The sequence below is a fragment of the Stigmatopora nigra genome, chromosome 7 (genome assembly GCF_051989575.1).
Source record: "Stigmatopora nigra isolate UIUO_SnigA chromosome 7, RoL_Snig_1.1, whole genome shotgun sequence".
Classification (NCBI taxonomy): Eukaryota; Metazoa; Chordata; class Actinopteri; order Syngnathiformes; family Syngnathidae; genus Stigmatopora; species Stigmatopora nigra.
In genome coordinates this window covers 11,006,884-11,022,848 of record NC_135514.1, presented here as the reverse complement: position 1 = coordinate 11,022,848, position 15,965 = coordinate 11,006,884, and the positions used below count along the sequence as shown (strand labels likewise).

General features: G+C 41.2%; 3 protein-coding genes and 1 long non-coding RNA gene across 8 annotated transcripts; 2 read left to right on the top strand and 2 right to left on the bottom strand.

The window, feature by feature from the left end:
- The first annotated feature begins 241 nt into the window (after positions 1-241).
- LOC144198886 (uncharacterized) lies at positions 242-3,390 on the top strand. Its single transcript, XR_013326796.1, has 3 exons — positions 242-311; positions 1,386-1,573; positions 2,934-3,390. It is a non-coding gene; the product is annotated as an uncharacterized LOC144198886 (long non-coding RNA).
- Positions 804-6,059, bottom strand: LOC144198883 (gamma-enolase). The gene is made up of 13 exons (XM_077720088.1): positions 5,911-6,059; positions 5,628-5,713; positions 5,115-5,210; positions 4,826-4,884; positions 4,676-4,745; positions 4,044-4,177; positions 3,749-3,971; positions 3,033-3,230; positions 2,585-2,661; positions 1,582-1,706; positions 1,405-1,513; positions 1,213-1,271; positions 804-1,145 (listed from the first exon to the last, which is right to left on the bottom strand). Exons 2-13 carry the CDS (start codon positions 5,710-5,712, stop codon positions 1,076-1,078), a joined length of 1,305 nt encoding a protein of 434 aa, XP_077576214.1. The 5' UTR covers position 5,713; positions 5,911-6,059; the 3' UTR covers positions 804-1,075.
- A 997-nt stretch (positions 6,060-7,056) lies between these two features.
- mlf2 (myeloid leukemia factor 2) lies at positions 7,057-11,136 on the bottom strand. Of its 2 annotated transcripts, none has more exons than XM_077720077.1 (8): positions 10,679-11,136; positions 9,580-9,691; positions 9,477-9,512; positions 9,269-9,325; positions 9,074-9,202; positions 8,730-8,889; positions 8,430-8,647; positions 7,057-7,539 (listed from the first exon to the last, which is right to left on the bottom strand). In XM_077720077.1, exons 1-7 carry the CDS (start codon positions 10,720-10,722, stop codon positions 8,433-8,435), a joined length of 753 nt encoding a protein of 250 aa, XP_077576203.1. In that variant the 5' UTR covers positions 10,723-11,136; the 3' UTR covers positions 7,057-7,539; positions 8,430-8,432. The 2 variants fall into 2 exon arrangements, with proteins under 2 accessions (XP_077576203.1, XP_077576202.1); XM_077720076.1 differs by having other exon boundaries at positions 7,057-7,519; positions 10,679-11,134.
- On the top strand, positions 9,418-15,834 carry cdc42l (cell division cycle 42, like). 4 transcript variants are annotated; one of them, XM_077720082.1, is made up of 7 exons: positions 9,418-9,534; positions 11,246-11,367; positions 13,314-13,418; positions 13,508-13,580; positions 13,678-13,787; positions 14,683-14,880; positions 14,978-15,834. In XM_077720082.1, exons 3-7 carry the CDS (start codon positions 13,314-13,316, stop codon positions 15,065-15,067), a joined length of 576 nt encoding a protein of 191 aa, XP_077576208.1. In that variant the 5' UTR covers positions 9,418-9,534; positions 11,246-11,367; the 3' UTR covers positions 15,068-15,834. The 4 variants fall into 4 exon arrangements, with proteins under 4 accessions (XP_077576208.1, XP_077576209.1, XP_077576206.1 ...); XM_077720083.1 differs by lacking the exon at positions 9,418-9,534 and adding an exon at positions 10,547-10,980 and having other exon boundaries at positions 11,246-11,477; XM_077720080.1 differs by lacking the exon at positions 9,418-9,534 and adding an exon at positions 10,549-10,778.
- The last annotated feature ends 131 nt before the right edge of the window (positions 15,835-15,965 follow it).

Sequence of the window (15,965 nt, the reverse complement as noted above, 5' to 3'; positions counted from 1 at the left end):
GTCCTGCAGCTGTCTGTCTAAGAGAAGCTTGTGTCCAGCCAAGCGGCTCTGCAGACCTCCTCTTTCTCCTCCCTCTCGCTCTCTGTCTCTCTCTCTCTCTCTCTCTCTCTCTCTCTCCTTTACGCAGCCCCCTGTCCCGTCTCCTATTGTGTGGTTGCCATAGCAACCCGGCCGGAGACTGTGTTGACTGCGCCTGCGCGTTTTCACAAGTCCACTCCTCCCATCCTTTTTTTTTCTTTACAGTCGTAATCGTTACGCAGCTGCATACAGCTCTCACGGCTCCTCCTGGTGGTTGCATCGTGACACTGCAGGTGATTACGATGGAACGTCGGTCTAAATTTTAGGTACACTTGCTAGGTCCTAAGGAGCTGGTTATACGATACGATAGAAGGGGAACGATAACGATTATCTCGCGATATTATAACTGCAAGTTATTCTATGCAACAAAACGATAATATTTTTTTAAAAACAATCTAAATATTTTATCTATGACAATATTTTAGTGCAGCTTTTTATAAATAAACCCAGCCACAATATATTTTTGCAACAATTTTGACAGCAAAAGAGTTTTTTTTTTTACTTAAATTGCCCACCTTTGACAAATGACAGAAAAAACCTTAAACTACTGTAAACTCAACTAAAACTAATTTCAAGATGGATTATGACCTAAAGCATGGAATTATATATATTTTTTAAAGTCATTTTAAAACTGTATGTTGAGAATACTAGCATAAAAAAGAAGTATTTTCACACAAATGAATGCAAAGTTGTTAAATTTCAAAAACAAAACAGCCATACTATAATTACTGAGTCAGCACAAACCCATCTTTTTATTCGTCACATTTACTTTGACACAACTTTGTTTCAAGCCTTTTAATGTTCACAGTAGGAAAGTCGAGCAGGACCACAAAAAGCACACTAGGCGAGGAAAGTCATCCAAATAGAAGACGGGGATCGGCGGTCAGCGCGGGGAAGTCGTCGGTTAACTCAGCCACATACTGTCACACAACAAAGCCTGGGTTCAATAAAGCGAGCCTTCGCTATGGATTTAGCACAACGGCGGGTGGCCAACTCCTCAGAGGGCGCTGGGATTGCGAAAGTTGTGTCCGGCAAAGCGAGCCTGATCGCCCAATTCCTCCTCAATCCTGGAAAAAAGACAAAACAGAGATCAAAATGACCACTGGTGGCTTTCCTCTGGGTGTGGTTACTCACCTCATTAGCTGATTGTATTTAGCCAAACGTTCTGAACGACACGGGGCCCCAGTTTTGATCTAAAAGGAGATTTCAATATACACTTAATTGGAGTTCCAATGAAAGTCATACACATTCTTGACAGAGGATCAAGAATATACGCTCACTAAGATCTCAATTTTTTTTTTTGGCAGGTCTGGTGTGTTTCCTCACCTGTCCAGTACAGAGACCCACCACCAGGTCGGCGATGAAGGTGTCCTCGGTCTCACCCGAGCGGTGGCTAACCATCACGCCCCAGCCGTTCTCCTGGGCTAGCTTACACCTGGAGAAGGAAGCCTAGATGCCATATCTGGATGGAAACGCAAAGTCCGCCTCCCCGCAGGTACTTACGCTTTGATGGCCTCCGTGATGGAGCCAATCTGGTTGACTTTGAGCAGAAGACAGTTACAGGCTTTGTCTTCCACGGCGCGTTGTATCCGACGCGGGTTGGTGACTGTCAGATCGTCACCAACCACCTGGAAAATATCCGTATCGTAATTAACTTCTTAAATTCTAAGACGTCAATTCTAACTTGTCCATTCAAAAAATGGAGTCTTGACTTGTCACTGTCGCTAAATTGAACTCAAATGTCCACTATCATAAAAGTCTGATCCTCCCAGAAAAATCAACCTTCTAGAAAAGTGAACTCGAATTTGCCCTTCAACTTCTCAAAATTAACTCGTCCTTCCAAAATATTGAACCTTAACTCATCCCTCCAGAATATTTAGTTCGAAAGTGTCCTGAAATTGAGCTCTAATTCTTCTATTACAAAAAAAGCTCCAACTTGTCCCTCCAGATTATTTGACCCGCGTTCAAAATTGATTTTTCCTTTGCCCTTGAACTTCTCCTTCCAGAAAATTCAATTCTAACTTGTCCTTAATGAGAATCCAGTTCTGAGCTGCCCCTCCAGAAAGTGTCCATAAAAATCTTCGGCCAATTGCTCCCCTTATTAATGATTGCAATTCCCCTTATTAAGCGATAAAAAAACATACATATTCACTCACATATGGCACACGTAAAAGTGTAAAAAAAAAATGTCTCGAAAGTGGATTTGGTGCCCAATCAGCATGCACTAAATTCTAAATTCCGCTTGAATTTCTGGGTACATTGCTTGCTGACACGCTATAGTTATATAGTTAAAGGGGGGGGGGGGGGGTGAAAGGGGAATACGCGTATGCATTGAGATGATCCAGATTTGAGCCAAAATGGGTAAAACCAGATCGGTTTTACAAAAAAAAAACGTAAAAAAAAAGTTGTTACACGGCCTACACAATTTGAATTGATCAAAAAATGGAAAAAACATGAATTGACTGGTATGAAAAATGATCTGAAATGCTTTTTTGATATATTTTACCTGGATCCCCACTGAGGCCGTGAACTGAGACCAAGCCGGCCAATCATCCTGGTCAAAGGGATCTTCGATGGAAACAACTGTAGGGAGAAAAAAAAAAACCTGACTAATTTTCCACAACAAAAAAAACGGCAGATTGCTAGCCTTGAGGCTAAGTGCTCTAGAAGTCATTTACACCGCTGTGCAATCACGTTACACACAGTTGCACACGCTATTATGAGGGCAAAGAGGCTCGTCCTCGCCTGCCAAACGAGCGCCGTAACGCGTAATTAAAAGCTCTTTAAGAGCTCTAATTGCGGCGGGCTGAGGAGGCCAATGGCTCACTTGTTCTCCTTTTTTTTTTGTGACACAGGAAATGAGAGCGTGAGACGGGAGTACGGATAATGGATACGTGCACCGTCAGTCAGGGAGGGCTAAAAGCCAACCCTAGACGCACACCCACGCCGCGGACCTGGGTAGTTGTTGATGAAGCCCTGGTAGATGGAGGCCAGTTCCTCGCCGCTGATGTTCCGCGCCGCGTTGGGCGGGGACTTGAAGTCCAGGTCGTACTTGTCCTCCATGAAGAACTCGGAGGCGGCCACGTCCATCCCGATCACTACTTTGTCGGTGAAGCCCGCCTTCTCGATGGCGGTCTTGATCAGTTCCAGAGCTGCATGTAAGTAAGTCACATTGCATTGTTATTTCATAAATGAAAAAAAGTGCACAAATTAGAGTCCAAACACTCCAGTTCTGGTGTTGAGGGTTCAATCCTAGTTGGACTTTGCACAGTCTTCCCAGGCTCACGTGGGTTTTATTCAAATGATTTGGTGTGCCCCACAAAAGAAACCAAGTCATAAAAGGCATTCATATCACGTTTTTTTTTAAATCGAATGTTCAGTTTTCAATGAAAAATTAAGAGAATATTTGCAGTTTTTGCCATTTTTTTCTTACATTAAACATTGATTAACTAAATATTTAAAAGAAAACAAAATTTAGAAATGTTTATTTTTGTAGTTTTTATTTGAAAAAAATTAAATGAATAAATTTGAAAGTTTAAATATTACTACTTTATATATATATATATATATATATATATATATATATATATATATATATATATATATATATATATATATATATATATATATATATATATCTTTATTTTATTTTTTAAATCAAATAGCTCACCTTCACTGTTCTCTTGAATATTAGGCGCGAACCCCCCCTCGTCACCCACATTGGTGGCATCTTGACCATACTTCTCCTTGATCACGCCCCTCAGCGTCTGATAAAGCTCCGCCCCCACTCGCAGGGCCTCGCGAAATGACTCCGCCCCAACAGGCAGGACCATGAACTCCTGCATGGCCAGCCTGTTGCCGGCATGGGACCCCCCATTGATCACGTTGAAGGCCTGAAAGTCAAGGGCACAAATTGGAGCTTCCTTCTTATCACTTTAAACCAGAAAACCGAATATTTTCCTTACCGGAACCGGGAGGACCAAGTCTCGGTTTCCGGCCAGATCCGCGATGTGACGGTAGAGCGGCACGTCTTTCTCCGCTGCTCCCGCTTTGCACACGGCCAATGACACTCCGAGAATGGCATTGGCACCAAACTTGGCTAGAAGAGGCACAAATGAACATTTTGGGTCCCAATTTTCAGATTGAAACCAGTCCAAATCCAAATTTCCCAAACAGTATCTCGGTCTATTTAATCGTCTTAACACAAAATCTAAAAAATACAAAAAAAGCTACATCATAGAAATGAATATGTTGGAAAATATTTTTGAAAACTACAAGCACTGAAGTCACACTTCAGTATATATAAGTAAGAAATAAGTATAAATACCTATGTATAAGAATTTAGTATATATTTTATAAGTCGTACTTGGGATCAAACCCTGTACCCCTGGACTGCAAGGCAGTCATGCTAACCACTTACCATCAGGCCACCAAAACATAATATGAAATGTTAATAATAGTAATAATAGTAAAATAGGCATTTGTGAATGTATCATTAACATTTTTGGATAACTAGCATAAAAAACACAAGTTAACAAGCTGTTTATTAGTCGCACTCAAGTATAAGCCCCCCCAAATTCTAGAATGAAGCGCCTACATTTGTTGTCAGTGCCATCCATTTCAATCATCAGGTTGTCCAGTTTTTCCTGCTCCAGGACACTGATCTCCTAAAAACAAAAGAAAACAAACGTCTCACCCTCACAAGAGAAACCTCCTCACTGGAACACATTGTCATGGTCCTACTCACCGACTGAATGAGGGCCGGTCCGATGGTCTCATTAATGTGACCCACTGCCTTGGTCACACCTAAAAGAGAGAAGGGATCAACTCATTCACCACCATTGACGACAGTAGACATCCAATCCAATTTGAACTAGTGAGTAAATGTACTTGTTTCTACTGCTTTCTAGTGACAGCATGACTCGGCATTTGTCAGCAATTTTTCCGTATTTTCTCTGCTTAATTTTGGCGTTTAGTGGACTATTCAACCATAAAAGTCAAGTATTTCATATTAAAAACTGCATTTGACAATTTACCTTTGCCCTTGTAGCGAGTTTTATCGCCATCTCTGAGTTCCAATGCTTCGTAGATGCCGGTGGAAGCGCCGCTTGGAACGGCAGCACGGAACAGACCTAGGTTGGGGTGAATGAAAAACACCACTTCAATTTAATCTCTTGAATCCAGTCCAAATGATCAGCACTATTCTAACTAGCACAATTCCAGTGGAAATGCTAAGGGGGTAAATATTCTTTTTCTAGGTGTCAAACTAATGGCACGGGGAACAAAACTGGACCAGCACATCATTTTCTGTGGCCCTAAAAAATAAATCATGTAAGTCAACTTCATTTTTTTGTTAAAAAAAAAGAGAATATGATCTATATTTTGATGTTTTTTGACAATTTTGAGTGGAAATTCGTACATACTCAGCAATTCAATAGTCATTTAACCAATGGATATATCTGATTAATAATAATGTAGTTAGTACATCCTTAGTCACTGCATACACGGATTCAACCTTGGATATGCAAATACAGGATTATTTTCTTAACCTTTATCAGTATGGAGATCTACTTCCACTGTTGGGTTTCCCCTGGAGTCCAAGATCTCCCTGGCAACAATATTCACAATAGACATCCTGTAATAATACAAAAAGCAATGATTACAATGCGTAATTTTGACAGACGTGTGTCATTCCCGCAGGACAGCAAATGTTGAATCCTCACACGGAGAACCAAAACGTCACGGCCCAATCGGCAATTCGGCATTGCGACACGGAGAAAGAAGATCGACGGCTGATGAATCGAGCGAGTGAGTAAACCCAGAAATTCTTACCTGCTGCCTGTTTCTTGCGAGAGGATGCGAGTAGAATGAGCGAAAAGCCAGATGGATGGCGAGCGAGTAGGATGCACGCAGTGGGGAAAAAAGGGGGAGGGGCTGATGAGTCACTAGTGGTGGTGGGGGGGGGGGGGGGTTGTCACGAAAAGGAATGGCGGCTTGAAGATGGAGGTAGAGCTGAATAGTAGTGGGGGGTCCGATCGTGACAATGCTTGACTTTATGCGTTTATTTGGCCGTTTTTTGGGTAATATGTACTAATGGGGGGGGGTCAAATTTGTAAAAATGGACCACCACAAAATTGTCTGTGATCCGTAATGAACATGCAGGTAGACAGGTGACGCAGTCGTGCTTTTAAAAATAGTCATAGGTGCCTTTGGTAGACAAGCGGAGGAAGGGATATCATTGGTTCGTCTGTGTGTCATGTGACCTATGAGAGCAGTGGTGTCCAAGCCACAGCTTGAGGGCATTTGGAAGTTCTAAAATTAACAACTGCCTGGGTCGTTTGTGCTTGTTGCTAGTTGTTTTTGAGGTAGGTTATTGAAATGCTATAGGTTTCATCTTCGTTAGTTGTCTTTGATTGGGAGGTTTGGCTTAAGTCAAAATGGCTATCATCGTCAATGGTGGGAAATTTGGTCAAATTGTTGATGGCATAGAAATAGGCTCATTGTTTATGTATTCTTTGTTTTCTATCTCACATTCTTACTTTCAATATTGCTGTTGTTTAGCATATTTTCCCTGTTTTTCTAGTCAGGTCTTTCAACAATTTGATTTTTTTTTAAATATATTTAGCAATTTGTTCATCTCAGGTACACAGCAGTTCAGTTTTACTCATTTTGGGATTAAAATGTAAACAGGCACAGCAATTGGATTATAAACCCACATCAAGCACCCCCTGCCATATTGTCACGATTAAAATGGTCTTGATTGCTTTAAAATGCTTCACATGAAGCATTTTTATTTCCATCAGGCTTAATCCCATGTTTTAAATGTTTGGCAAATATTCCAAATGTGTACATAATAACAATAATTGGCTTGTCATCATCATTGACACAACAAAAGCCTAATTGTCAACATATCCAGCTGCGTATAACGAAATTGGAAATGTAAAATTGTTTGTCTAAAAACACACAAAAGACAGCCTGTTGTTATCTAGCAATGTTTAATTAACTTTCCTCTAGCTAATTTAGTCAACATTATACAATTCAATTCAGACACATTCGCGTGTCCTCACAGACAAAACGAACTGTACAGCGGATGCACTGTATATACTTGGAGCACTTTTAGTGGGCAAAAACACACACACACACACACACACACATCAAATCCGGAGGAGTAAGCGAAGATGTTTTTGTACAAGTGTGTGAGTGTGCAGATTAATCTCATTCTAAGACTATCACCTGTTTGTGTGGCGAGGAACGGAGGACAAAATTGTTTTTTTGTGGGTAAAGGGGCGGGGCGGGGTGGGGGTGTCACACATGAATATGTATTGACAGTCTGGTCGGCTAAAACATCGACGAGGAAGTTAGAACGATCCTCAATTCACAGCATCGGTACGGTGTTTCCTTCTGCTTCTTCCCGTTTGGCTCAAGATTACAGGCGGGGCTTCTGCAGAGGGGGAGGAGTCACTTTAGGGCAGGTTATCATTACTTCCGTTTTAGAGTAATACAGTAATCCCTCGCCATTTCGCGGTTCAACTTTCACCTTCACTACAGCGTGGACTTTTTTTCTTTAGCAATTATTATTATTATTATTTTTAAGTTCATAAAAAATGTGAAAATTCACACAAACTTTTAACCAGAAGCCTCTTGCTCAGACATGGGCAATCTACGGCCCGCGGGCCACATATAGCCCACTAGGCCTTTTAATGCGGCCCGCCGACATTGTCCAAATGTTTTTTTTCTCATTTGTTTTACGTGTTTTACAGCCCCTCTATCTTTTTTTAAATTACATTTTAATATTTTGAAATACATTCCTTTTTACTTTACTTTGTACTTTATACTTTAATGATGAGTGATGAGTATGTTAATACTCTAGTCTTTTTTTCTGTTTATGTTTCATATGTACTGTTAACGGATGCAATTTTTTATTTGTATCATATCTTGTGCTGACCCGGCTCATCTGTCAAATTTTTAAAGTCAATGTGGCCCCCGGGCCAAAAAGTTTGCCCACACCTGCTCTTGCTTATAGGAAGTTTTTTATTTATTCATTTTTTTCAACTTCATAAAATAGTTTTAAAAAAACAATGATAATAAAGGCTTTTGAATTGAAGACAATGTAAATTCAAATCCAAATCAATTTCAAAAAAATGTGAAAATCTATTCTGAAACTCTTAACCAGAAGCCACTATTTCTAATAGTACACAGGACTAAAGATTTTTTTTTATTTTAATGTATTTATTTATTTAAAATAGGGGTGACCCTACTTCCTGGCTTTTCAATTATCGCAGCCACGTCAGTACATTAACCGCGATATTCGAGGGATTACTGTACATAACATAAAATAGATAAGCCCATACCTCTCACCAGTCGTAACGCGGGCGAGACTGGGGCGGGTGGTGTCGGGGTGAGTCGTGCCGGTGGCCAGGTGGGGTCGTGGAGCTGCTGGGCGGGGCGGTGAGCGCCAACTGCTGGGCCCCCGCTCGTCGCTCTCGCCCGTAGTCCAGGCTCCGGGCGCTGGGGGGAGCGTATCGCCCCGCTTGAGTCCGCCACTCTGTGTCGAACGCCTCGGCCTCAGCTGGTGGGAGACAAGGTTCAAGGTACAAGTTGTTACTTCCCCCATGTTGACCCATGGTAATCTCGACGGAGCCGTGACGTACTTTCATCTAGGTTTATATAGTCCTGCCGTTCCTCCCGGTCTCCGGTCCGACGGTTCCGCGAGCGCTCCATGATGTGTGCGCGTTCGCCGATATGGTGGCCGATGGCGAGACGTTCCAAGCCGCTTTCGCTGTCTCGCATGGACTGACGTGTTTCACGGATCTGAAAAAATATATTTGTTTTTTCAGATTATCCATCTATGCCTCATAGTTACACGTTTAAGATTAACAACCCATAACCACAAAGACGATTCAAAGCAAGTCTATTGGCCCCGTATTACTGTAAAGACAAAAATTAGGAGTCCTTTTTTTTAGTTGCAGCACTTTTTACATGTATTCTCTCTCACCCCTCCAGGGCCGTGTCTTGTTTGGTGGGTTTGCTGGTACATTGTCGGAGCTCCAGCGTCCATCGAAGAGTAAGAAATCACAGTAGAGGAAGAAAAAGTCTGGCAGTTGGGCGAACCAGACATCCTTTCCTGCAATAGTAAGATTATGACCTCCAACCCACCAAATCTTTCATTTTACCAGTCTGAATGACTCACCATGTTTTCCATCATTTCCCCCATCATGCCAAACATGTCCATGAAGCCTCCTCCACCCTGCAAACAGTGAAAAAAAATGTCATTTTTTTAACGCATTGAGCATCAAAAGCTTGCGAATAATAAAAAAACTAAAAACTATTCTTATGCAGGCTTTGAAAATCTATTTTTACTGACTGGCTTGCAAGACTAAAGCATTCAAGACGCTCACCATTCCCATCATGCCAAACGGGGTTAGTGCACCAGCCTGGAAAAAGAAGCAGAAAAAAGTAAGCGGAAAGAATTTTGGAAAATGACGATTTTGAGGCTGTTACTTGTCGCCGAGGCGCACGGGGTGCTTGAATCTGTGGCGTGAGTGCAAAAGGGTCCATGCTGAATGGTCCAAACATGCTCCTCATTTGCTGGCGGTGAGCAGCAAAGGGATCCCTATGGGCCAAAGAAAGCAACATGGATAGCGTTACTAGTAAAAAAAAAAAAAAGTACAGTAATCCCTCCATTATCGTGGTTAATGTAGACCAGACATGTCCATGATAAAAGAAAAAACGCGAAATAGGGTCAAATACTTTTTTTTTTTTAAACTTGTGCTTTAGCTACAGTGTCACTGTCTCCGATGGAAATGCAGTTTTTTTTCCACATGGGAAAATATTTTATATTCAGCAAATACAGATATTACTTTGACATGGATTCTACTTTTTCGCCATCAATTAGTTTGACCGATTATCCGCGACAATATTTGATTAACCTGCATGTTTTTGGGACGTGGGAGGAAACCGGAGTACCCAGAGAAACCCCACGCAAGCCTAGTACATGCAAACTCCACACCGCGACCTGGGATCGAACCCACGACCCCAGAACTGCGAGGCCTACGTGTAAACCACTTATTTTCAGAGCTAGTAATTGAGAAAATGGCAATTTAGACAGTGTATTATTTTGAGCAACCATCTTTAGCATGGAAGTCATTATTACTAGTCCCTTAAATGAAAATAAATGCAAGAAAAAACACTATTTTTTTGACGTGGATAAATCTGTCAGTTCGCTTTGATTAATTTAGCACTGTACTTCTGTCCCTGAATGCATCACACTGCACGTCCTGATTTATATGCAATATTTAACACCCACGACGCACGAGCCTGTAACACAAAAGCCCAACTTTAAATCAAAGATATTGCATCAGCATCAATCAGCCACGTTTTTGCAGGACACCTTTCAAGACACTAAAGTATTGCAATGGAACTCTCCTTTATGAGTTTAATTATGATTTAAAGTGATGTCACCGTGCTCCAAAACGGGTCCGATGGAACCCAGCAGGCCAGAGGACGAGTAGTAAGCTCCTTCCAAGCACACTACGGCCTGATGTGCTTGAACAGGGAGAAAAAATAAGCATTTAATTCAATTTTTGTTGCGTGTACTCACAGCATGTAGGGATCGTCGTCGACGTCATTGAGGTATCGAAACATGTTCGGGGATCGGTGATGCAACTCAGCTGGCTGCTGTTAGCCAGCTAGCACGCTAGGTAAATAGATGTTGTTTTCTACGGACGACAACACAATGTACTCGAACCCCAAGTCCCGGATTAAAATGGCGGGGACTCTGTTGTTCGGAATTCTTTTGGTGAAGCGGAGCGGCAGACTAAATCGTTGTAAAGCCGGGATGGCAAATTCCAGAAACCCGAACAAAACATGAGAAACGGAAGTCAGATTTTTGACAAAGAGAAGGTAATTTAGTTTACCGAACGCCTTTTTACACCGGTGCTACATCTGGTTGGTGATTTTCAACGTAAAAGTAAATATATCTACACCTCTTATATTTATACAAAGTTCTTGCAAGTCCTTTGGCCATTCAAATATTTCACCCATGACAACTATTAATAAACAATCATGACTCTCTTTCCATTGCGGAAATCAGTTCATATTTGCATATTTTACATTTGCACTTTCAGTTTTATTTTTTACAGCGTCAATTGTTTCCGCTTCCACTCAGGGGCGCTGTTTCTCCCTTCAAGCCACAACATTGCGCCGCGTCTCTTGTGCGCTTGCGCCCCAAGTCTTTCGACCCTCAAACCCGGATGTAACCAACGCCTAACCTGTCGGAAGGAAAAAACAGTGAGTAGACTTGTAAAATCCGCTTTGAAGGCCAACATTCCTGCAATTTCATCAAGTAGTCGTGCTTAGGAAAACTCTTTCACAATTTGAGACCCTCACCGGGTAGAAAAGTGAGTTAATTCGACCGCCTGCCGTTTCCTAGCCACCGTCTTTCTGTGTAATGCTGTAGCTAACATCGATGCACTTGCCCCAATTGCTACATTTAGCCTCTTTTTCATTGTTTATACTGGTGAAAAAATCGTCATGTGGCGCAGATACTACAAAAGAGCCTTTCTATGCTTCCAAAAAATTGTTTTATGTTGTCTTTCCGTTATATTTTGGCCTTCACCTACTTGCTGCCATTGACGACGATAGACGTCCTATCTATTAGAACTAAGACCGATCGAATCCGTGCTAATTAGCTGCCAACCCTTACAGTTCTAATGGATTGGACGTCTAATGTTGACAAACTCATTTAAATTTGGGAGGAAGGATTAAGAGTCCCATGAATTTGACGTCTATTGCGGTCAACAGTGCTTGAAAAAGCAAATATTCACACTTTGGAATAACGCCATGTTTATGTGTGCGGACATATAAGCTTTTATTTTGTAATTATCAAGTTGGGTTGAGCATTGCGAGCTCAATTGTTTCTTTCTGTTTGACATCTTCGGTATGTGGCTAGTGCGGAAGTCATCGATCGTCATTATGTGCCTTTTTTTCCTCCTTTACATATTCGTACATGTATTAACACGTTTGGTATGACGAGCTTTCCATGGGCAAATCCTCTTACCGCAAGAAAAGGGGGAAAAAAACGCTTGTAAAATGGGAAACTCGCACAAGAGCGATTAGCAAGTAAAATAACCTCCAGGAAAGTTCCGGTGTGAATTAATTCCACTTTCAAGGGAGAATGCTCAATTATTAGACCGTGAAAAGGGAAATTGTACCTGTAAACCACATAAACAATGCATTGTAATTTAATGGGTTTTTTTTTTTTAAATATGGTGGATTATGTTGTGCAAATGTATGGACGGACGTGTAATAACAAGCAAGAGGACAGCAGAAACTATTTCCCAATCTTCCTTCCTGTTTGGCCTTTATTTTGACACTTTTCGTGCGAGGTTTCTTTTGAAAATAGTACAAATATCTGTGGTATGACAACAATTTGTGCTATTAGAAACAGTTATTTGGGAATTATTACTCAAATAATAACTTGAAATTGCTTCTTAAGATGTTTTATGGGTGATATCCCAATTGTTTGTTCATCAAAATCAGGTTAAAAATTAGGTGGCCTTTTAAAATTAATTAATTTATTGTAATTTATTTAGTGTTTTGCTGTCAGTGTCAGTGAAATATGTTCAATTAATACCAACATTCCCAGTAAAAATGGATCTGATGTCCATAACCGTCAATGGCTGTGAGTCATAATTTAAGATAACTCGGAAGTATCAGATTAGTACTCGTCAGGTGACTCTGACTCAGGTGTGAAAATATGTCATTGAAACATGCCTAATTGTTTACATTGGAAATAAAGCAGTGTATTATTTTATGACTTGAATGCAGGTGGGGGAAAAATGTAATTGTTCCGTTCCATCCTTTTTTATGACACGGCAAATAAACCATTGTGCTTTATGCCTAATAAATAAAACTTTATGATAGAAAAGTGGAAATTTATTTCCTGTTACAAAACTATCATCGCAAAAGAACATGATACTGATAAGATGGCATAAGTGAGATTGTATCTGTATGAATTTATCAGATGCATTTATGAACTATTTTTGGACCAAATAAAAACTCAGATTGCAGATTGTCCCAAAATTTTCACCAAAATAACCCAAATAAAGCTAAAATGCTGTTTTCTGTCACCAGAATATCAAGAAGTCCATTAGCTCAATTCATTTTTGGATTATGAATGGTATGCCAATGTTACTTTAATCCTTTTCTACTATGTTTTTGTTTGCCTTTTTTAGATGCAGACTATAAAATGTGTAGTTGTCGGGGATGGTGCAGTGGGAAAAACCTGCTTACTCATCTCCTACACGACCAACAAGTTCCCCTCAGAATATGTGCCAACGGTAAGTGCCATCTCATCTGTAAAAATCTATTTTTATTTTGTCTTTGATAGGAACCAAGTGGTCAAAATTCAATTTTTCTTTTCCACCAGGTTTTTGACAACTATGCAGTGACAGTGATGATCGGCGGCGAGCCTTACACACTCGGCCTTTTTGACACAGCCGGTAAGGAATTTGGAAGGGAAATTGGAATTTGTCATTTTCGCCGACCAACAAAAAAAAAAATAACAAAAAACGGGATTGTTTTATTCTGCGTGCTCAGGTCAGGAGGATTACGACCGGCTGCGTCCACTCAGCTACCCGCAGACAGACGTCTTCCTTGTCTGCTTCTCTGTCGTCTCCCCGTCGTCATTTGAAAACGTCAAGGAGAAGGTTGGTGATGTCGTAATTGGGCTGAAACTTGACCCTTGTTTGTTTTACACAATATACATGTTAAGTTTATAACAATATTCAATAACATTTTTATATTCGGCCACTTTTCATATAATCAAGTGTAAAATTAAGAGTATAAAAGCATGCACACAGTAAGTACTATTCCTTAATTTATTTTCTGAACCACTTATCCTCACAAGGGTCCCAGGGGGTGCTGGAGCATATCCCAGCCTGAGCACGCACTGTATCGGTAGCCAGCCAATCGCAGGGCACAAGGAAACACTTCACCATTCCACTCACCTTGGGGAAATTTACAGTGCTCAACTAGTTAGCCTAGCATACCTGTTTTTTGGGATGTGGGATGAAACTGGAGCACCCGCAGAAAACCCACACAAGGCCGGGGAGAACATGCAAACTCAAAACCTAGGATGGAACCCTCCACCCCATTCATTAGATTTGATTACTTTATTCATGAATAGGAAACTTATCTGTAAATAGTCAGCTAGCTATGAATATTTTTGGCCAAAGATTTGGCTTAAATTCCAATTGGTTTCCGACAAGAACATGTTTTTTTTTCGGAAATAAAAGAACTGAAAGAGTGTGATAATGATACACCTTGCATTACATTTTCAGATAGTACGATTTATTCCCCAAAATACGGTGATTCCTACTTAGACTCGGTTAGACACGGTTTTAACTCATTGACGTCACATCCATTTGAAATAGAAGGTTTGGCCGCAAGTGACAAAACAAACAAACATTTGTCTCCTGCCACCCTCTCACTTCAAATGAATTGGACGTTTTCTCTCGTGATAAACTAATGTTGGCAACAGATCTTAGCCCGAGGTAGAACATGTTCCATTTTGTTCACATTATCTTCCGTCCACTCCGACAGTGGGTTCCTGAGATTTCCCACCACTGCCCACGCACCCCATTCCTGTTGGTGGGAACTCAGGTGGATCTCCGGGAGGACAGCAACACCATCGAGAAACTGGCCAAGAACAAACAGCGGCCCCTGTACCCCGACAGCGCCGAAAAACTGTCGCGGGACCTCCGGGCCGTCAAGTACGTGGAGTGCTCCGCCCTCACCCAGGTACGCCCGCCGGGCCGGCTTAAGTAGACGGGAAAGGGGGAAACCAGGAAGCGCGTGGTGGCGCGACGCCTTACTTCCTTTTTGTTTGGTCGCCCAGCGTGGCCTCAAGAACGTGTTCGACGAGGCCATCCTGGCCGCCTTGGAGCCCCCCGAGACCAAAACCAAGAGGAAGTGCGTCCTGCTATAGACGGGCGGCGCTCTCGCAGACCAAAACGGAATGAGTAATCGCGCAAAAGGGGGCGGGCGGGGTTTTTCGGGTCCAAATCAAAACATCGGTATGTTCCGTGGCCAATCGAGACAATGGGGAAGGTACAAAGAGACTTAAAAGGGGAACGCGCTGGCGACTGTGCCTTTAAAAACAAACAAACCAACGAAAAAAGAGTTTAAAGGTCAGTAGAGTGTAAAAAAATAAAAATAAAAAAAACGGGTAGTTTGAGCCGTCTCCTCCTCCATCGCTGAAAGTGCAGTGTTCTCCACAAATGGGGCAGGAACCCTCCACCTCCCTTTAAAGAGATTTTTATTATTATATAATTGCTTTTGACTTCACGTGGCCTCCTGGGGCTTTTTTGACCCCCAGTTAGACGCAGTAAAAAATTTAAAAAAATGAAAAAATAATTTTAAAAAATTAGTTTTTAGTCAAGGGGCGACTTTAATGACAAGTGGTATTCTACTTACTATCTTTTCTGACTGATTTGAACGACGGAAGCACCAGAGTTTGAATACACTCCGAGCGACAGTTGTGCTCTGTAACTGCGACTTCCTTCCTTCCTTCCACTCAGTGATTAGTGTGGAGGCCATTTTCACTTTATTTTGTTTTTTCTTCTTCTTCCCATCTGCGGGTGACTTCAAAGAATTTCTATTTTATTTTTTCTTTGTGTATATTGCGTTGCTTTACCTGACTTTATTTTTTTGGGACCTTTCTAGCAAGTAATTTGTTTTTCTTTTGAAACTTGAGGTTTTCACTAAACTACCAATAAGGCCATTGATATATTGCAAAATGAAAATTCAGCTGTAATATTTTGCATAGATCTTAATCTTAAGCGATTATGACGTTTAACCTTTGCTAGTTAAATTTGTGGGAGTTT